This window comes from Siniperca chuatsi, linkage group LG8, assembly GCF_020085105.1.
Source record: "Siniperca chuatsi isolate FFG_IHB_CAS linkage group LG8, ASM2008510v1, whole genome shotgun sequence".
Taxonomy (NCBI): Eukaryota; Metazoa; Chordata; class Actinopteri; order Centrarchiformes; family Sinipercidae; genus Siniperca; species Siniperca chuatsi.
This window is the reverse complement of record NC_058049.1, coordinates 12,892,116-12,913,519: the sequence shown is the minus strand read 5'-3', so window position 1 is coordinate 12,913,519 and position 21,404 is coordinate 12,892,116. Positions and strand designations below refer to the sequence as shown.

At 42.8% G+C, this 21,404-nt stretch overlaps 2 protein-coding genes across 4 annotated transcripts in view; one reads left to right on the top strand and one right to left on the bottom strand.

Annotated features, from left to right (window-relative positions):
* tmem265 (transmembrane protein 265) lies at positions 1–12,271 on the top strand. 3 transcript variants are annotated; one of them, XM_044205900.1, is made up of 3 exons: positions 1–1,762; positions 2,090–2,700; positions 9,355–12,271. In XM_044205900.1, exons 2-3 carry the CDS (start codon positions 2,691–2,693, stop codon positions 10,419–10,421), a joined length of 1,077 nt encoding a protein of 358 aa, XP_044061835.1. In that variant the 5' UTR covers positions 1–1,762; positions 2,090–2,690; the 3' UTR covers positions 10,422–12,271. The 3 variants fall into 3 exon arrangements, with proteins under 3 accessions (XP_044061835.1, XP_044061834.1, XP_044061836.1); XM_044205899.1 differs by having other exon boundaries at positions 1–2,269; positions 2,641–2,700; XM_044205901.1 differs by lacking the exons at positions 1–1,762; positions 2,090–2,700 and adding an exon at positions 2,922–6,468.
* Positions 1–21,404, bottom strand: part of mrpl11 (mitochondrial ribosomal protein L11) — a 34,896-nt gene that overhangs the window by 6,479 nt on the left and 7,013 nt on the right. Inside the window, exon 2 of the mRNA XM_044205902.1 lies at positions 18,477–18,655. Within this exon, the coding sequence (XP_044061837.1) occupies positions 18,477–18,599 (123 nt within the window). The 5' untranslated portion in view covers positions 18,600–18,655. The remainder of the gene's footprint in view (positions 1–18,476; positions 18,656–21,404) is intronic.

Below are 21,404 nucleotides of genomic sequence, written 5' to 3'. Positions count from 1 at the left end.
GGGAAAAGAGGGAAATAAACATGGGAAAATGATGGAGGATCGCTTTAAAATGTATGAGAAGTCTGAGATCGCAAACATTCGGCTGAACGTCACTCGTGTCACACTGTGCTGCCAGAATACAGATGCCTGCGCTGCTGTCAGTCAATCAATCACAAAACGTCAGAGGTCTGACTATATTTGCACACATGAATGGTTCAGGGAACAAGTGTGTGACGGTATATATATATATATATATATATATATATATATATATATGACAAGTGTGAGTGTTTATGTGCCATAACATCTTGAGACATTTTTACACTTCATACTTGTTATTCTTGTTGTATTCACAGTGAGATGCATCTGTGTTTGTGTGTGTACATGTGTGTGTGCAGCCCTCTGTTGTTTCAGAGTGTGTGTGTGTGTGTTTGTCACTCGAGCTATGACTGAATGCATGTTGGTGCCCAGAGCCAGAGAAACCCAGTGATGAATGAGCCTCCCATTTTCCAGCTCCTGCGAGGACAACCAGAGCGAAAGCAAAATGGATGGGTGACATTAAGTCAACACCCGGCCAACGCTGCTCCTTTGCACCATTCCTCTTTGGAGCTGAATTCAATGGCAAAGACTAATAAAGAATCTAATTATTCCTGCTGAAATTTATACTGACCTTCACCCGCCATCCTTCCCAAAGGCAACACACTGATTGAAATGTTCATTTCAGAAATGAGGGGAAGGATTTTTATACAGTTTAATGGACTCGCGAGCTTCTATTGCTCCACGACAGAGCAGAGCAGAGCACAGCTTTCAGATTCTGATAATGGATCTGATGAAAAGTCAGTCATCCTGAGACATTCTCCAATGACAGGACGGGGAAGACATTTATTGGAACTTAACGGAGCATAAAGTTCTGTGAACATCATTTCCACTAAAGGCTTCAAAAGCACCCGATGAATGCTAATCAGTCGCTTCATCTACACAACTCCATCATTTCATTAGTGTCTAAAACGCTACTCATTACTCACCAGCGTTTCTATGCATCCGCTAACACAACAACAACAAACTGATTGAAATTTCAACACATCACATGAGTTGAGGCAGGTTATTGTTTCAGAGCTATTTGAATTACAATATCCTATTAATGAAATGAAATGCAGCTACGTCCCCGGAGCCCTCACTAGGCTCTACCTTCCCTCCTCCTCTCGTGCTTATTAATAGTAATCCCATGTCAACCTCACTACCTTCTACCCGTGCCCTTCCCGCCTCCCATAAAACAACATAGCAAGGGTAAACAAGCGGGGAGGGAGTACTAAAAGAAGTCTAATTAAATATGGATTAGAATAAAGGCTGTGATGTTGGGTATGAGTCAAAGCAAACCCTCGGGCTCTGCCTCACACATTCAGCTCCCGTTCCTTTCCTTCTGTTTAGCCCATGTCAGATAATGATCTCTCCCACCGACTCAGATGGCCCTTTCAAGCCACACAATGCCATGAAAGGGACTCACTGACCAGCCAGAGATAATGTCTGATGCTTCTTAAATGTGCTTAAGCACGGACGGTGAGACATTATGCAGACAGAGGAGCGACTGTTCTAAAGATAGACAGAGGCAAAGACTTCACATGGCGTCCCTGACCAGACAGTCCGTCGCTGCTAAAAAGGGCTTGAACAAACATGAAAAAAAAGGGCAAATAAGACAAAGACTGGCCTGAGGATGAGACACGACCCACTTGGATAACCATTTGCCCTGAGCACCGCACACAATTAAGTATGCACCAGAAACAAGGTAATGATATTTTAATTAAACTGTTCCACAAGAGTCTTATTTTGTAAGTTTTATTTTGGCTTCAGGCTATTTAATAGTTTAACTGCAGTAACCATGTTGGTAATTGCAATCACAGTCTTTAAATGTGGGCTGGCTTGCCATGAAAGCAAGTTTCAAGGTTGGCCCCTCCAACTTCATATGACATTTATCAGAGAGAGAGAGAGAGCTGGAACAATAACATTCATGCCCTGGCCAAATCGCTAACCCCACTCACTGCATCTGAGCATCTAATCATCCTCGAGTCCGAGCTGCTGGATAAATCCTCTCTCTTCCACCATGACTGATTAGAGCCGGGTGCTCTCCAGTATAAAATGGCTGCAGCCCATCACCCAAGGCGGGGCCTTCCACGCCGGCTGCGGACGAGGACATTCAGCCGCACATCTTCAAAGACTTCTGAGATCCTGGGCACCAGGATTAAACGCTAATCTACGAAGATATTTCTCGCCGTCAAATCCAGCAGCGACAGTGGTGAGTAATTGCTGTATGATCCATTCAAGATCAGCGCGGGAGAGTCTTATTACTCATAATTATGGGAGCAATTAGGCATTTGCAATTAAAATCTGAGAAGTGTCCATTTGATTTGACCCTTCCACCATATTCTCTGCAGTCTTTTTTGACAATCCCTCTGTGTTAATGTGATTGGCCTTTCAGCTTCACTAACTCTTTTTAACAAGATGTAGCACTGGTGTGGCAGGATGGTGTGTGCGGATGGAGGGGAGGAGAGACAGGAATGGGAAAGAGAGAGACAGCTGAGGAGTATTGAAGTTGTCAGGATGTGGCCAGCGATCACAGTCAATATTTGAACAATGAGAGGTGTTTTTTTTTTTTTTTTTACCAAGGTGAACAACGGGAGAGGAGAGAAGTAAAGTGAAGGCCGCAGGAGGTCCTCATGAATATGGGTGAGTGTGTGTGTATGTTTATGTATGAATACTTCGGCCTCATTTCAATCTGACAAGACTATCAGTTGAAGAGTGGATGTGTGTGCATATTCAGCTGCCAGGGACTGCTGACGGTGAGGAAGTGTTCACTGTGTGTGGTCGCAGGTGTCTCTGCATCTGAGAGAACAGGGGAAAAAAATGAGGGACAGAGAAAGAGAAAGGAAGTGGAGGGGGATGGAGGGAGATGAGAAAGAGAGGGAGAGTAGGTCAAGAGAAGTATTGTGCTTATGGGAGCGTGGCAAACATGGAGATAAAGGACACAGACGCAGGATAAGGCCTTGGGGCAGAAGGTGGGATTAATTGCCCCTGGCACACAAGGCCACGCAATAAATTGCCCCGGGCGGTCAACACAGAGGAGGGCTGCGATACGGTGATGAAGGTGTTACAGTGGAGAGAGGCTGGTGGGAGGCGAGGTTAATTAAACTCTTCAGTGTGTAACACTCTCATTCATTACCTTCATTACCTTGTTCATTTAATCTGCTCCGCTGTTGGCATTTTATCACATTCAGCCCCATTGTGGCATCATAGAGATGATTAGGTTTCATGTTGAACCCTCAGCTGCAGAGGGGGTAACAGAGAGCGAGAGGCTGAGCAGCAGGTCAGTTTAGGTCTAACAGACACAGCCACACGCAGCAAATAGCACAAAATAAATTGAGTTCACACTGGACACGCATTTTACTTGATTTTCCACCCTGGAATCAGTGGATTAGTCTTAAAAGTGGAAAATGAAAACGATTTTACCCCCCAGTCTCCAGTGAACTGTGCTGAGGCCAATATACAGCCCCGCATAAAAGAGCTGAGGAGCGCTGCTCAAACGGACATGAGTGCAGAACCGACGGAGCGAACCAAATTCCGGGACTCATCTTTATAACAACCAAAACAAGCCAAAACTTCTCAGCAGTATTTTTGCTGTCTGGATCTTTAAATAGACACAGCCTTCACTTTTGGTACCTGGCACAAGAAGAAGAATTTGCTGTTTGAGGGCATGGCGAAAGCAAGCAAGCAAGCAGGCGAAGGTGGAACAAAATGGATTGCATCACGACAAAACTTCTCATTTTCAACTCCATTAGGTCCCCCTCACAGTCTTGACAGTGTTGTGCTTTTTGCCACTTCACATGATTAATCATGTGTGGAGGCTGCAGCAGAAACACAGGAGCCTGAACTGCAGGCAGCTGAGGCTCCACGCTGGAGATGACTGAACAATCACAAGATACACTGACAAGTGGAGGAGACACACAAAGAAAGAGAGTCAGGGGTTAGAATAAAGTCAGACTGCAACAACAACTGATAGCAATGTTTTAACAAAGCTTGTGTTGTGTTTGTAGAGTATTCAGAGAGATAATAGTGAAATTTGCACACTAAAGGTGTTGGGAACTCCACCGATTTTACACATCAAAGTCTGTTGCATATGCGAAAAAAGTTGCATAACGGCTTTTGTGGCTCCAGAGAGAGCTGTGCGAAATCTATACAATTGCCTCAAGTGATGTCATGTGAGTCAGCATCGGTTGGGGCTGAGGACTACGAGTTTAAAAATGAAAAAAATCGGAGGGTGTGGAGTTAGAAAGTAGCTTACCAGACTCTGTAGCCGCTCCTCATCTCTGCTTGAGGCTAGAGGCTCAAGGCTACATTATCTGCTACTAGCATACACCCAAATCTCAGATTGAACTGTTGGTGGTTGAGTTGCATTGTGGGTAATGCAGGCACCATGTTTTGACAAGGAAGAAGATTTTGTGGAATAAAAAAGATGATATTTCTGTTTCTGCTGCATCGATTTAGATACTTTTTTTCCATCATCAGTCCGATCTAGTGCAATGCTAAATCTATGGAGTACCCTTTTAATTCATGCCACACACTCGGAGATGACACAGTAAGAGCCAACAGAAGGAAGGCGAGGGGATTGCGTCCTCCATGTTTGTGGAGGTCAGCCTTGGGTCTGATGTGGAGCAGTGCTCACTGTTGATGCCTTTAGCATTCTTGGACAGTCTGAATCCCCATGTGTCCTTCCAAACATCCCCAATCATGTCTAAAGCAAAAAGTGATGACTGCACAGTACCGTGGACAGCCTGCCCGCATGGCTGCCCCTCGCCCTCCTCTGCTATTCTCACTGTTCGTCCTGTCCTTTTTCCTGCCTCGACCCCCCCCTCTGAAAGTGAGCCAGTGTGCAGAATGACCTTCAACCACACCCACAGGGAACAAGGAAGAAAAGAAAACAAGAGGATAGTAGCAGGATGGAGGAGAGGAAGAAGAGGGGTGAAAAAGAACAAAAAAAAAACCCACGCTGAAGTGAGGAAAATGGAAAATCTCTCTTCTCTTGGAAGCCAGCAGAGCGCAGAGCTGAATCTGACAAGAAAGATGACTCTCCATCCCCTTTCTCACCAGTCTGATTAAACCTCTCACTCTAAAATGAACCCGGCACACAGAGAGTCACAGAAACGAGGGAGTTGAGGACTTGAGCCTTTGCTAAAGGTGCAGACTGGAATGTCTACAGATACACTTGAAGGAGCAGGACCTTGAAGACAAGGTGATGCTAGGAAATTCCTTTAAATCACATCTGTGGTTGACAAAGGAACCAAAATTTAATTCTTGGACAAGGAAAGCAGCAAGCCTTCTTTGATCTGCCTCAGAAATTCCCAATCCTTCTGTTTAAATATTCAGTAAGCCGGCTGTAATGAGTTAATCTACAACAGGGGGATGATTTCCTTGTGTGACTAAGACAGTAAGTAGACAGAAGGAGGACTAATTAAAGTTGTAACATCTGCCTTCTGAGCTCTAAATGTGTCTACAGGCTACAAGCATCTTTCGCTCCACTTCCTCCGCTCTTATTTTAAGCAAGGAAGGGTAAATAAGGTATCAGACTGCTCTCAAACAATGCAACTAATCTTCTGCAAATGGCATCATCATAATTACCATAACCAATGAGTATACTGTAACTGGGTGCTTTCAAATATTAATGGCATCTTCCAGCTGAAAACTTCCACAGCTGATGGTGGAGGAGAGGAGGAGAAACTGAGGAGGGTGGGAGGTCTGGACTGGAGCACGTAACATGCTTACAAATTAACACCACAACCAAACTCGACAGCGTGAGTGAGTTTCTCCTCGTCCTCCTCTCAGTGTTGCACCTCTCTCTCTCTGTCTCCCTCATATGAGCCATCTTCTCGGTTGGATCGGTATGCGGTCTCCACTTTAACGATTCCGCGTCGCCGCTGATGCTGCTGCTCCACTTCTGACCGACTTCCCCCGGCCGCTCCGCACAGCCGGAGCCCCACCGAGCAGCAGCGGCAGCCCCTGCATGGCTCTCTGCCCCGCTGCTGTGTCGAAAGATAAACCGACAAACAGCAGAAGCCCGACGCTGCGGGGAGGTGACAGATCCAGATTCACATCGAGCCCCTGCAATAACCGTCGGACATACCGGCCACGCCAGATCTGCACGGAGGGGGAAATCTTGATAAGTATTTATTTATTTTTGTTCCTACAAACTCGGGTCTGCTTGGTGTGGCAGTGGCGATGACTTCCCTCTCTCACAGCCTCGAGATGAGCCTTCTCCTGGAGCCTGACTGTGAACAAACCCCCGGAGTCTAAGAATAAGACTTTATCACCGAGCCCGGCTCATCAACGACAATAAAAGAGACTTTATTGGTCACCGGCAGCGCTTCTACTTGGAGAAAAACACATTACTTGCTGTAAATCAAGCCAGGAGGATCGAGCCCAAGTGCAAGACGAATGTTTTGGGTAACTAAAGCTTCACTTTACTACCAGCCGTGCACGGATAAAGCCACAATACCTGCTGTTAATAGGGCAGTTATGAAACAGGTGTTGCAGAGAAGCGGTTTATTAGAGCTTGTTAAATTGCCCGGAGGATGCAAGACGTCGCACAACAGCACTGCATGCTGGGGCAGCTAATGATAACCACATTTTCAAGAAAAAAACTAAACGTAATAACTCTTTAAAATTTGCGAAACAACAAGCCCCTCAGGCAACACTTGGGCTGCTACCTGACAAATCAACAGATGTTTTAGTCATGTGGCTTTAAGTCTGAAGAGGGGATTTATTCAGCAATGCATTATCAGGGATTGCACACTGCCTGGTTCTCTATTAATTAATTAGTTTGCACATAATGGCATAGATGTTGTCCTGATGCCCTTGGTGCTCAGGGGGCACCTGTGATAACTTGTGAAGGATTCTTGTCTTTGATGTAATTTGGAGCTTTATGAGGCGTGATTATGGAGATAAATTGTGCCTGTAGACAAATTAATCTTTGCCCTACATGGATTTCTGTCCACCTGGAAATCACTCAACATTAACAGAAAACAAATGCAAGTGGCAACCGCTCTGCCTCCACCCCTTGCTTTATCTTTGTCCCTGTGTTGCAAAGAGAGCTCTTTTTGGATGATTACTTAGACACAAGTGCAGAATGGAGGGAGAGCCATGTGCACTACTGTCACACATTATAAGCTTAAAGGCAAGAAGTGGAAAAAAACTGGGCAGAAATGGATTTTCAGTACAAAACAGATCACAGTTGAAAAAAAAAAATAGAACTAATCTTTCACCTGCACACTATTACATGCCATTACTCATGCTCACAGCAAAATGGGTTACCTCACCTTGTCAACAGCAGTGTCATTTCCCAGACAGGGGAATGATGAATTTGGTCATTATTGATGAGCTGAGTGGACACACGGGCTGTCATTCCGGTCCCTCACTCAGGACAGAATAAATTACACAGCGTTGACAGGGAGTCAAAACACAAACACAGGCTGACAGGGAGATTTCCAGGGTGAAATTTAAGGTGCAGGTGGAATAACTTAAGAGGCACGATCTCGAGAAAAAGCCAGCTGCAACAGTGGCTGTAAACTTCTCCATCCCCTCCCTCTCCCTGCAGATTGGCTTTGTTCCTGAGAAAGAAAAAAACAAAATTGAATTCCAATATCCTCTCAATCTGCGGCTTGGTGAAATTCATTCAATTTTGGGGAAATGATAATCAAGTTGCAGTGTGCGGTGAGACAAAAGGCTTTATAGACAATCTGATATTACGAATGCTGGCATGATCCACGCCTGTCCTCCCACCATGCCTCCGAGCAGATTAATCAGTCGAGATCGTTCCTTTCCTCATCTCTTTGATTCATCTGTTTCAGAACAAATCCTAATGTCTGTGATATTTCAATAGCCCCGGTGATGAATACACTTGGATTCATCCAGGCCAAGCTGGCTCATGAAATGCATGTCTTCATATAAGTGGGTGGAAGTCACTTTCTATCTGCATTTAAGCCTTTTCCTCTTCATCACTTTCACCTCCTCTCCCCCTGAGCTTATTTATGAACGATTACCGTCATGCAGTAACACTTTATTAGGCATGTAGACAGCTAAGAGGCCTATTAATCTTTCACTTGTAGTCATATGCTCATTCTCCTTCTCCACACACACACACACATATACATACACAATCTCTAGCCCCTTTTTTTACCCAGTGGAGTTCCTCAGCCCTCTTCAATGATTCAGACAGCACCGAGGAGGTGGCAGAGCTCCTGTTAGTCTTACAGTGAGGGAAGTGATGCGTCTTCCATCGGCAAGATATCAATACACACTTTCCACTGGCACTTTTCTCAGAGGCCGCAATCATGCTGACAATCTCTCGCTCGATCACGGTCAACTGTTGCCATTACGACACTTCTGAGCTGGTAATGATTTTATATTATAATGTCATCGATCTAGTTGTGGGGTTGACACCCCCAAGTGGTGCTGAGCAGATAACAGACAGTCCACTGGTCTGTGCTGTGCTTTACAGCTAAATACGATAAAGAGACGTCGGTTCGATTACACTGTAAAGTCAATTATCATTTCTCATGCTATGTCAGTACTGAGGTTTATACTGTCTGTGGCTGAGATATGAGCTGCAACAAAAAAAGAAAACCCTCATATTCAGCCAGATTAGCATTGCCTGCATGTACTCACCCAGACGTACACATTGTGAACACAAAGACAGGAGTCAAACGCATCTCTAAACAAACTGCAAGTTATCAATATTCATCTGAAATGAGAGGGGAATTTGTGATGATTAAAGACTGCAGCACAGTATGAGAATAAACATGGCACACTACAGAGGCAGAGAAAAGGCATTGACAGGGCACCTAGCTGCGCCTGAGCACAGTTAATTAATAATGAGTAAGATGAGTACAAAAAAAGAACAGAAACAACAACAATAAACAGAAAAAGGTAACAGCAGAGAACTTGGGGGAAATCTCAGAATTAAAAAGAAGCAATGTTAGGACCTCTATGGAAAATGAAGACTATTTAATTCAAAGAGCTGCAGAGTAAAAAAAACAATTTAACAGGCTTCTCAGCTTGAGCAGCCAGGGTAGATGTAGCTCTGGCCAAAGATGAAGGACGCTCACTGCTTACTAGGCAGCCAATATCTTTAACCATAGCAACAAGCATCAAACTATTTTATATTTGGTTTAAATTAGGGCTGAAAAAAAAAAAATCAAGCATGTTTTCTTATCCTGCATATTTGTTAGTTTTACTGGGGACAGATGGCACCGCGTAATGCGATGTGATTCTGTCGATGTAACAGATTTACCACTGTGTGTGTGTGTGTGTGTGTGTGTGTGTGTCTTTCAGGCATGGTGCCCACGCCCCAGGTGTGCGTATCCACCCTGGTCACGGTGAGCACGATGGCAGTGGTGGACCTCTACCTGCTGGAGCAGAGCATGCTGGGGGCTCGTGGTCTTCCAGGACCTAGCGTGTGGCAGTGTGCGGCAGTGTTGCTAGGTGATGTGGGCTTCCTGCTCGCGCTGCGCTTCGTGTCGGCTGGGGTGGTGTCAGAGGCACGGTCGCCACGTCGTGGTTTTGCCAACGCCCTCTGGTTCCTGTTCCTGTCCCTGCTCCAGCTCAAGCTCTTCTTTGTCTGCCATAACTACAGGCAGGAGCGCCGGCCGCCCGACCCGCTGGCAAGGAAGACGCTGACGCTGCTGCTGTCCATCTGCCTGCCCTCCTTGTTTCTCATTCTGACAGGAGCTGACCACATGACACCGCAGCGCAGGAAGCAGGAGGTGCGTGGCCGGCTCCTGTGGGTGGTGGTGGACCTGCTGGATGTGCTTGACCTGCAGGCGGGGCTGTGGGAAGCCCAAGGAGGGGCTGCAGCGGGGACTGGAGGGATTGTTGAGCAGAGGCTGCCTATCTGGGCCGAGGGCCTGGTGTTCTTTTACTGCTATGCCCTCCTGCTGCTGTTGCCGTGTGTGGCCCTTACAGAGCTGGGAGCCACCGGCCTGCCAGGACAGAGGGGGCCCCGTAAAGAGGCTTTGTACCCTTGGCTCAGCTTGGTGACTATCAATATATTCACCCTGGCCCTGAGGGGCACAGGCATGCTGTGGTACAGGGACCCTCGTGTGTCCACTGTGTTCCTGGGGAAGAACCTGTTGGCTCTGGCTGTGAAGCTGAGCTCAGCCTGGGAGAGACACAAGCAGGAGCGCGGTGCTGCGGGAGCTGGGACTGTGTCTGGAACAGAACCAGGAGACTCGACCCTGCCAAGCCAGAGCTCAGGGCAGGGAGAGGGCCAGGCCCAGGGGAAAGCTCCTCCCTCTCATTATCACACACTGTCTCGCTCCCAAAGCCACACTCTCTCCCACGTCAGCCTGGAGCCCACAGAGACTCCCTTAGGACCGTCTTTCATCTCCCATGAACTCTAGAGTCACTCTGAACACGTACGCATGCACAAAAGCATGTACGCACGCCCACACCCAAAACTCGGACCAGCCAAGCCAGTATTGCATCCAAACAGATAACTTTCAGCCCAACAGTGATGGGTATAATGCAGAGCGATGGAAATGCATTTGGCAAGCTTGGCTTTCTGCACATTTTGTTGAAGAATAACTCAAAATGCATTTTTAAATTGAACACTGGGAACACATCTATGAGACTGTAAAGAATATTCCAGAAATGTATGTTGAAGTCTAGTAGTGTCTATTCCCTTCATTAATCTGGGCACAGCTGCCCAAACTGCCACAGATTTGTTGATTTCTTTGCATCCAGACACCTTGTTAAATTTGAGTTCATTTCATGTCATTTGTTGGTAATATTTGATCAACACTCTTCTGCCATTAGATGCCAAAGTACAGACTGTGACCTTTAGTGTACATTTTCTCTGTCACTTTACAGGGAACTTTTACAGATAAAAGTTTAATACAGAGGAGTGACGATTTATTTTTTCCTTTCAGTACCACAGAGACACGATTCAAAAAGCCATCCACCAGTAAAACTCACACTCTACACAGTGCTCTAGTATTTCAATGTAGAGTCTAATCCAAACCTTTTTAGCTTGTGAGCCTTTAAATCAAAATCTACTCACGACCCCAATGTTCTCTTCTTTGAAACCTATTAAAATCAGATCTGAGGCCTGAAGAGGCAAAGCTATCCATTTTTTTTTTTTTTTTTAAAGCAAAGGTTAGAGAAGAGTCAGAAAAAATAAACATAATATGTGTAGCAGATGTTTTCTTTTTATGTCATGACCTCCCAGATTCATCTTGCAATCCCTTGGAGGGCCCCTACATCAAGGGTGGGCAACACAAGTGTGGTGGTGCCAGATTTTCATTCAAACCAAAAGGAACACCAGCTGATATCACAAGTTTAGTTGTCTGGCAGAAAATATTAATCAGCGAGATCACTCACTGTGCTGTTTGGTTGGAGTGAAAACCTGCAGACTCATGGGCCTCGTGGTCCACCATCCCTGCCAAACTGTTTTTTTTTTGTCTTTTATTTGATTTAAAAGCAGAATTTTAACGTCAGTTGGAGATGATTTTAGAGATGCATACTGTACCCTTCACATATATTTCAGGGCCACGTTTGCTGTTAATGTTAAAACCGTCCAGTAGCGATTTTAACACAACAAAATGTGCACAACTCAAGATGCCATCTATTTATGAAAGACACTGTTTCCAGAAATAAAATCTTTCAATGGTAGGGCTTAAAGATGGGCAATAAGCATTTTGCATCATCTTAATTCTATTGCAACACAAACTACAGTACAGGTCTATTTTAGTACATTGTTTACAAAGACAGAATACCAATGTAAGTAATCCCTTTACAGTTTCAGAACACATTCAAAATTTATGTTTTGCTGTCGTCTGTACTTGTCTCAAAGTCTCTGTTAGTCATTTTCAAAAAGAAGACAAAAAAACAACTGTCTAGCTGCCTGCCCAACCCTCAAATCCCTTTTTTCACTCTAGATGAAAGAGTTAACTTTTAAATTCCATTTGAATTATGGATGGAGCCTTTCATCCACTAATTTTTATGATGTGGGTGTTGTAGTATTTGTGGCATCATGGGATTGTGGGTCAGAGCAGCAGGTGTAGAGGATGTACAGTACAGTCAAGTGCCTTGTTTCCTCAAGGAGCTACGAGCCTCTGAGTTGTACACATTATGTGTACCATGTGGAACTTGGACATATTACTATGTGTATACTGTGAAGTTATTCCACAGCTGTTGTCAGCTACACCTCCAGGACAGAGTGCAAACTAATAAAGTGTTTCATACTCGCCTAGTGTTGACAGTTTATTGGCTATTATGTAGGAGCATTATTGGCAGCCTGTCACCCACATATAGGGAAAAAACAGGAGGAGTCAGTCCAAATTATTCAAGGCCAAGAGGCTTTAGGGACAAATAACTGCCTCATACTTTCAAAACCTCCACTATATTAAAGTCAAACAGCTCGAATTCTGTAGTCACAGAAAATTACATGTTTTTATGTTTTTCTTACAGGTGAAGTGAATGAACCCCCCACACACACACACATTCAAGCTAGAAAAGCGTGCTCTTTTCTTCGTGGAGCGGCACCCTGACAAAAGCCCGTCATTTATCACAATTATGCCAGCGGCCCCATCAGCTCGGATCCTCTCGCAGTAATCCTTGAGTGTGCTGTCGTGTTGTCTGCCTTTAATGCTGAAAGGGAGAGATGTCTTGATGTGATGGGGAATGCATGTCAAGAGTTGTAGTAAATGTGTGTGATGTTTTTTCGGAGTGAACTGGCTCCTTTGCTCACAGCGGCTGTGAATGCACCCGTCTGCCTTGCCTCTGAGCTTTAATGGTCCTATTAATTGAAATTGGGGCTATTTGTCAAAATGCAAGCGCTTATTCTCACTGCCTTATGCTTGATTTACAGGCTATATTTACAGTATGTATGAAGACTAATGTACACACTCAGCCACAAAAAGGAATTTAAGTTTCAATGGGGAATTCTTCTCCAGTTCAGAGAGACTTAAGGAAAAACCACAGAGGGATAACCAGTATAGTAGACAGCATCCAACTCTCGCCTACTCTGTTTCTTTCATCTCCTCCTCCCTGCTACATTTCAAACACACACATTCTGCATGCACTCCCTGTTGGGCAACTTCTCATATTTCTATTATACTAAAAGCAGTGACTGCATAGGCAGCAGCCTCTGCAAATGACTACCTCCTAGAATTTGTTACACCTGTTAAGCTCTAGATACAATGCTCAGCATTTTCCCCTCAACTCCCACCGACTCTCAGAACCAGCTCCTGAAGAAAAGTGCATGAGCCGCTCTCCTATTTTCTTTCTTCTTTTGCAGCTCTCATCGGTGCTCTCTATTGCTCCCCTCCATTCGCCTGTGCTAATTTCATTCTAGCCTGTAATTATTCTCCTGTACCAAAGCTGTCACTTTCCCTTTTTTGTCTCCTGTTCCTTCTTTTATTTTACTCGTTTGTTTAAATTTGCCCCGCAGCCGACAGGCAGCCTACCTCTCTGCACTTCCCTTGTCAAGGGTGGTTAGTCAGAGATGAGGAAAAAAACTGAAGAGGAGAGGCTGGGTAAGATTAAAGGGCTGGGGCCACAGCCTAAAGCAGAGCGGCTGCCGACTGCCATTTATTTACTGTTTGCTACACACAGTGTGAACTTGATGGAGCAAGGGAACCGAGAGAGACAAACACAGACAACACGCCGCCCCGACAACAATGACATCCCAAACAGTCCAAAAGGAGGCACCACTAGACAAACATATGGCTTTGTTTTGCTCGGTTGAGCACTTGGTTACAACCCATCTCACCTCATTACCCCTGACGCGGCGACAGCTACAGTATGCCTACGAGCTCACACCCACCTTGTCTGGAAGAAAGAGCTACATTTAACAGACAGATGTCTAAATCATTCATCATAGCACACACCATCAGTACCAGCGCTTTTGGAGAGAACTTCAAAGTATATACTATGAGAAAGAAATGATGCAAAAGACTCTGAGACTCTTATGATATGCAATGCAGTACTGGAGACAAACGCATACTAATACTGGTCTCAGATGTTGGGGTGACGTCAGGAGATAAGCACTGGTCAATTTACCTTACGCTCAAATGAAATGAAATAAAGAACGTGGGTTGAAACATTTAGTTGATGAATCAGTTAGCTGAAAAAAAAAAAAAAAAAATGAATCGCTTAGTTGTTAAAATTTATTTGTCAAACCCAAATGCCAAACAGTTTCTGGTTCCAGCTTTTCAAACATGAGGATTTGCTGCTTTTCTCTATTTTATATCATTGTAAATTAGATGTGTTCGGTAGGCCTAGATCTACGAACAAATCTTTAACAACAAAAAGGTATAATATGTAACATTTCGGCATTAAAATGTCTAAAAACAACTAAAGCTATGTTATATATTTTGTTGCATCATTATCCCAAATGTTTCCAATAATGTTCAAACCCAGAGAACGTAACGGTTCATTTCATTTGGTCGATTGTCAATGGCATCATATGCTTTACCCCCTCTAGTTGCTATAACATGCAGGAAAACACGGGACATGTCAGAGAGTGAGGAAGGAAGTTGGCGAACATGACTACACGTAACGTGAACAGAAATCATGACCAGGTTACACAAGATAATCCACAGACCATTTTATGAGCTGTATCTCCAAAACTTGGCAACTCACACCAAAACAATCTAGATGGATAAATAGCACTACAGGTAAGAGGAAAAATGTGTATTTATGATTTTGGGGTGATCTGTCCCTTTAAGTCAAGTACTTGAGTAGATGTTCTTGGCTACTGTCCACCACTGAAATGAAATATGTTTTTAATGTTGGCCTGACAGAAAATACAATTTGATGATGTCACCTTGGGCTATTTGTCATTATTTTCTGACATTTTATAGTCTAATCGATTGATTGATGAATCAAAAAATAATCAATTGATAATATATTGCACCTATGTCTAAGATGAGCTTGTGAAATCAAAAATTAAGAATAGTAAAAAACCTAAAATGTGGAAATTAAAAAGGAAACAAATACTAGAAAATAGTTTCAAACAACAGAAACATATGTGGGAAAAATCAAAACTAATCACAAAATGATTAGTTTAAAGCATTTCATTGGAGTCATGCATCCATAATTCAACATGCTTCTGACTGAGAATATTTGGACAGGACACAGAGACAAGAGTTCAAATGAAATGGACGATACAAACAAAAACAGGCATTAAAGACCACACTGCATACTTGTTGAAGTTGGTAAAGAAACCACTATTGTTAACTTGAGTGTTATCTTGAGCTGTCACACATTTCAGATTCTTCAAAATGAACAAATTCCAACCATAGCAACTTTGGGAAAGGAAACAGTGTTTTTTGGGGGGAGAACACCCAAAAATACCTCACACGCCCACTGATGCTGACATATCAGCACTCATGTCACTGTGACAGGTTTTATATGATGTGAGAGAGACAGAGGTTTGTTCAAAAATGTATGATTGCTGTTGTTTGGATTTTTTATATATGCCTATTGGAAGCTGTCATTAAAAATATGCCCTCTGTCTGTTAAGTGATGCAATTCTGCTATAAAAAACATGTTTTTGCATACAATGTTTTTTGTTATTCAAAATCAAGCAACAAGGTAAAAAAAGGAAGTCAACTTTTAGTAATACGTTTTGGAGGCAAGACGTGCTACAAAAGTGTCAAAGAGAAAAACTCAATGACCTTTAGAGTTGAGTGACAGAGCGAGTTTCTGAATTCTCAGCTTCAGCTCGGAGGTCTACAGTGTAGCTGAGGAGGAGGAAGATTTAGCTGAACTTTAAATGGGATCAGTAAAAATCTTAAAATCAATTATACATCTAACTGGTAAACAGTGCAGAGACGGTAAAATTGGGTTATTACGGTCTCTTCACATAGCAGCAGTTAAAATCCTGGCTGCTGTATTTTTGAGCAGGAATAAAAGAGGCTGAAATGGGAGGAGATTAAAGCATAGATCCTCCTCTTTGTTAGTAGATAAAAATGTCTGGATGTTTTCCAACTGTAGGAATCATTACTGTACTACTCACTGTATTATTCGTTCAAAATTGAAGTCACTGTCAAACATCAGTCCAAAGGTTTTGACCACTTTTTGTGTGGCTGCAAGATTCTTGAGAACAAGATGTCTTAAACCTGTGTTAATACTGTGTTAACATAAAAACAAGCTGCAAACACAACATCTGACACATTTTCACCTTTTAAGTTGATCAAGTGAACTTGTTAGCAAACAGTTGCTTATTTACACATCAAGCAGTCACAGAGCAACATTCAGAGTCGTGTTTCTGGCCACCTGATGAATATAAAATCGAAAATTCACTGTCTTTTAGCTCTGTTTTTGGTCTCAAGCAACTCCTGAGAAAAATATCTGACTCTTTAGCTAGTCGCTAACTGTGTCTGTCTGCTGTTTGGTGCTGAGCAGGTAGTGTACACCGGGTTTTGAAGAGCTTTTTGCTGAAATCAGCTGTCTGCTGCTGCCGAAACAACGCTACGAGAGCAGTGAGAGTGAAAACCAAAACAATGAGTAAAGACATGCTCTGTAGAGCCGAGGAGAGCTGCTGAGTTGGGAATTTGGTTTTGGGGAAGGAATAAGTGAAGTGTCATCTGCATAGCCCAACACAGACATTACGTTTGTTAATGATGCAACATTTGGAGGGAAAGAAGGACTGAGCTGGAGGGGTGGGACAGGTTAAATTGCTTAATGATTAAAACTAGAAGGTAACAAACTATTGGACGGAGGTATCTGTAATAGAGTTGACGATTATCAGATGGCCGATCAACAAAAATGAATTGGCAAATATTCCAATAACAATGTGATGGTTCCAGCTTCTCAGATGTTCTTTTCTGTTTTATCTCATTCTAGACTGATTATTTTTGGGATCTGGACTGTCGGTCAGGCAGAAAAAGCAGTTTGAAGACGTCACACTGGGAAATTGTGAGGGGCATTTTCCACTATTTTCTGAACTTTTCTAGACCAAAAGATGAATTGATTAATTGAGAAAATATTTGATCATTGCAGCCCCAATATGTGAATACAATAATGATAAAGTAGATGTGTCGAGCAACAAAAAGAAAGTTAAAACAAAACAGTATGTAAATGACTTAAAACTACAGTAATTTTGAGCACTAAATCTAAAAGATTTAAGTCCCAGTCTGGCAAGGAGTTCAGGTTTCCAGTAATGAACAGATTTTATGCTATAGTTTATGTTGTGCAGCTGGTGACAGCAGAGTACATAATTTTGAACAGAACCGTAAAGTAATGGCGCTGTTACTGTCGATGTCAGATAAGAGAAATTATATTTTCACATCATTTAACTCCTTTCTGACATCGCAACATTTGATTTTTCCTGATATTATTAATCACGTGTAGCTCTTTTCTGCCAGTTTTGTTCACTTTTACATTCTCCTCTCTGAGTGTCGTCATTAAGTCACCGAGATGGATGAACTGTGAGAAATTATCTGGTTTCCAAGTGTGCAACAGCGTCCAAGGCTGATGAACACTGTCCATTAAAGAGGCTAACTGGATCTCATTTGTATGTACAGAACGAGCCACAGAGTTGCTTTCATTCAATCCTGCAAAGGACAATCAAACCTAAATAGCTGAATGGCCATTAAAGCGGGAGCAGATTGTGCCTTTATGGTGTAAAATAAAATATAAATTTTACAAGAAAGATTTAAAACAATACACTTGTGTGATCAGAAACAAAGATGAGGTTAATGAACAGAGCATCAGCACTTAACAGTTAAGTTACAGAAGGATGATTTTATTTACAGCGAAAAATAATTCAGCCTCAGTTATTCTTTTCCACTCACTCCAAACCGTCTTTGTTCATTGCTCAATGCATGAGGACTGCTGACTTATTTTATTATTGTACCATCCAATACATACATTTTTCTAGTTGGAATTGGCATCTGTGGTGAAAAAGTTGTAGTGGTGCATCTCTGAGCAATAAAAAAAACCAAGACAACCTCAGCTGTCTCTCTGGAGCAATTGAAGCAGAGAGAAGTATACCAGAATTTAAGACAAAACCTTCACAGGTTCAATCCCATTTCATCAACTGGCTTGTAAAGAGTGAGGCTAATGTATATGGACAGATGCTGTGGATGGAGGTGTTAGTATCTTTAGCCTGGAAACCATGAGAAAATAGTTGCAGACTGAGGCAGAGTGTGGCATCCACCTGCACAATGGAGTGGTGCGACTAGAATAAGAATGGGGAATATGAATAGGGCTATGGGAGGAGATGGAGGTGGTGGTGGGGATGTACGATGAGGTGACTGAGGGGAGAGAATCAACTATGTGATTGGCAAAGAGAAAATAGGGAAGGATCAGGTTGTCTCGTGGTTAATGACAGCTATGTGCAGAAGGTCAGTTGATAAAATGAAGCCCTGCTACTTCAATTAAGTTAATACTCCTGATTACTCAGAGCGAAAAGATCGAACAAGAAGTGGAATTGTAAGTAATTTTACCTGTCCCAGGATGGGGCCTAGTGGGGGTCCTGGGGCTGCTTGTCCTGACCTCACTATAGCCCGGATTACATTGCCTGCATCCAATTTCTTCACAGCCTTGGCTGCCTTGGAGATCTTTGACATCCTGATCTGTCTGGGAATCCTTAATTCTGCCTCCAGGTCAACTGAGAATCCATCCACTGAAAACACAGAAGAAAAACAAACAAATTAGTCTTTCAAGAATACACAACAGCAACAGATCATTTACACGCCGGGCTCATTAAAACATCATACAGTCAAATCGATACCGATACCCGGCAGGCAAAACCCGTGCTTTTCCATTCTGTAGCGGGCGAGTAATTAAAAAAATCTTTGCCTTCGATCGGCTCAGTGAGAGACACTTTCCTGGAGGTGTTTGCAGTGTGGATCAGCGGTGAGATGCTCGCCATGTTGAAGAGTCTGAGAACTGGCAGGATTTAGACGTATCTCCAAAAAATCATGGGGTGCATGCCAAACTACCTCTATCGCCTCACCTCTGTTTCAGATGTGTCACAACTAAACTCCCTGTGCTGCAGCAGAGCTTTCTCTGCATCAGTAGAGGTCAAGTGCCAAGGGCGGAAGAGGGATAAGTAACAAGTGTCATCCCCATATGTAAACGCAAAGAGGGGTCGGCTTTTTCATTCCACCTTAAAATGCATTTGCCAAATTAGGAGTCAATTAGTGGAGTGTGGAGAATGGCCTGAACTCCTGGCCTTTCTCTGGGGAGGCAGAACACATAAAAGCAGGCCTATAATCCTCTGCTGGAATAAAAGTGATACTGACACAGCTGTAAAAAAGAAAAAAGTAGAAAAAAAAGATCAATGACTGGAGCCAAGGGACAAATAGAAGTTTTAAGGTTGAGCCTTGCGTTTCAGGGGAACCCTGCATTCAATAAAAATAAGTACTTGAGGGGAGACAAAAGGTCCAGCAATGATTCATTGTAGGCAACAGTGGGTATCCAATTAGATCAACAAAGGAGACAGTACCAAAAAGATATATGGGACCTCATGCTGCTTTAGAGCAACAAACAGGGAGAAACTGCTCCCAAGAAAAGTTGTAATTCTATCTGGGCTGCTGATTATCCAGCAGCCGTTAAAGTGCAACCACCATGAGGCAATATTTGTAAAGGCATTAAGGTGATACGCATACTGCAGAAAGAGTCCCAAATAGAATCCATTTAGTTTGAATTCCCTCAATAGCTGTCTTTGCAATGTAACTCACATACACTGCTACTTTTCAGAGGTCAATTTCACGCTGCTCACCTAATGTGTTCAGCTACTTCATTGTGGAAAAATCATGTTGCAGTTCAGATATATCAATTTTGGAGCCAGTTAGAAAATGCAGAGACCAGTATGCATTAAATCTGAAGTGAGAAAACCCACTTCTGTTGTCAAACAATGACAGAAAGACTCATGAATCCTTAACTGGCAAACTGCAGAAAAACAGCAGTTTGAGGTGGAAAAAAGCGCTACAAAAAATATCAACCAATAAAATGACATACTGTACGTCCAGAGAGACGAGGATTAACTGGAGTTTTGTGACTGTGAGAGAAAAACAATTAGGGCCAGCATCAAATATTGGGTTTAATTCCAATTTGGGGCAAAGGGAAACAGTTCTGAGAGTGGGGAAATGACAACGTCATGCTTTAATGCACCACAACTCCAATCTCTGTTGGAGTATGAATAATAAAACCGCAGTTCCCTTGCAAAATGAAATCAGTCATCACAAGACCAAGCAGTTAACACTGAAGAATTGACCTACATAAGGCATCACAACTGCACTGACAGTACGTTTCACGCAGATGAATTTACATTAGATTCAAGGAATAAAGCAGCATTAACTGTGCAGTGTCAGGAAACATGGTTCAAGGCAGTACAAAAAGCCTCAATCAGAGCTGGGCTAATGTTTTGCTGTGAATAATCAAATCAAAGCCGCAGTAATTTGAAAGGAACAGACACAATTTTGAGCTACTCTTTAGGCTGAATATTACATTCCTACGGCAATTACTGGCAACAGCGTCGTCGATAACAAGGAGTACACAGAAAGAGCAATTTGTTTAGGCTGTGTAGAGTTGAAGCATAAAAGCACTTTGTTAAAACATGCTTGATAAATTACATGCCACAAAGCCAGCATTTAAATTACCACCTAATAAAAGGAAGGTGAGGTGAGCTATAATAGAGCAAAAAAACAGTGCAAATGTTGGACCATTCTCCAATTGTCCAAATTACTGTTGCACCCAACAATGGCATTCCTATTCCTGACATTTCAAGTTAAATGTATTTCTTGTCCTCACAATTATTCCCTTATTTGGCATCAAGTCTCCGGCTACCAACTCAGGTAGTTCTGCTTAACAAATCGACGATCGCCACCAAAATCCAAACTGTTTCTTGACTTATCTGTCTAGGAAATCTGGAAATTTTCAAGCTCTCCTGCTGCCTGACAGACAACGTACTTGGATGGAAACACAGTATCTTTGACAGAAGTAAACATGTCAATAAAACTCAGCACACTAGAGAAAAGCAGGAGAAAAATCCCACCTGTCATGATAATGTGCACAGCTAGATAAACTGTTGTTTAAAGATAATCTGAAATTAAAAACTCATTATATTTTCATCACCTATTCATTATACCGTGTCTGAAATTTCTGAAGATTTTTCAGAACAGTAACAACAGCTTATGTGGTGTGTTTCAGCATAATTAAAACTGACTGCACTTTCAAGGATAAAGCTGACTTTGATTAAAGAAATTAATCAGTTTGCTATTAAAAATGTGGGTTTAATTGCAGCGAAGCCCACCGCTGTTTGTTGTTTAGGCTATTAGGCTCTCTTTAGTCTTCTTTAAGGAGACAAGCCAAACAGTAGCCAACACCAATGAATCCTCTAAATCTGTTATTTATTTACAAGTCAAGGT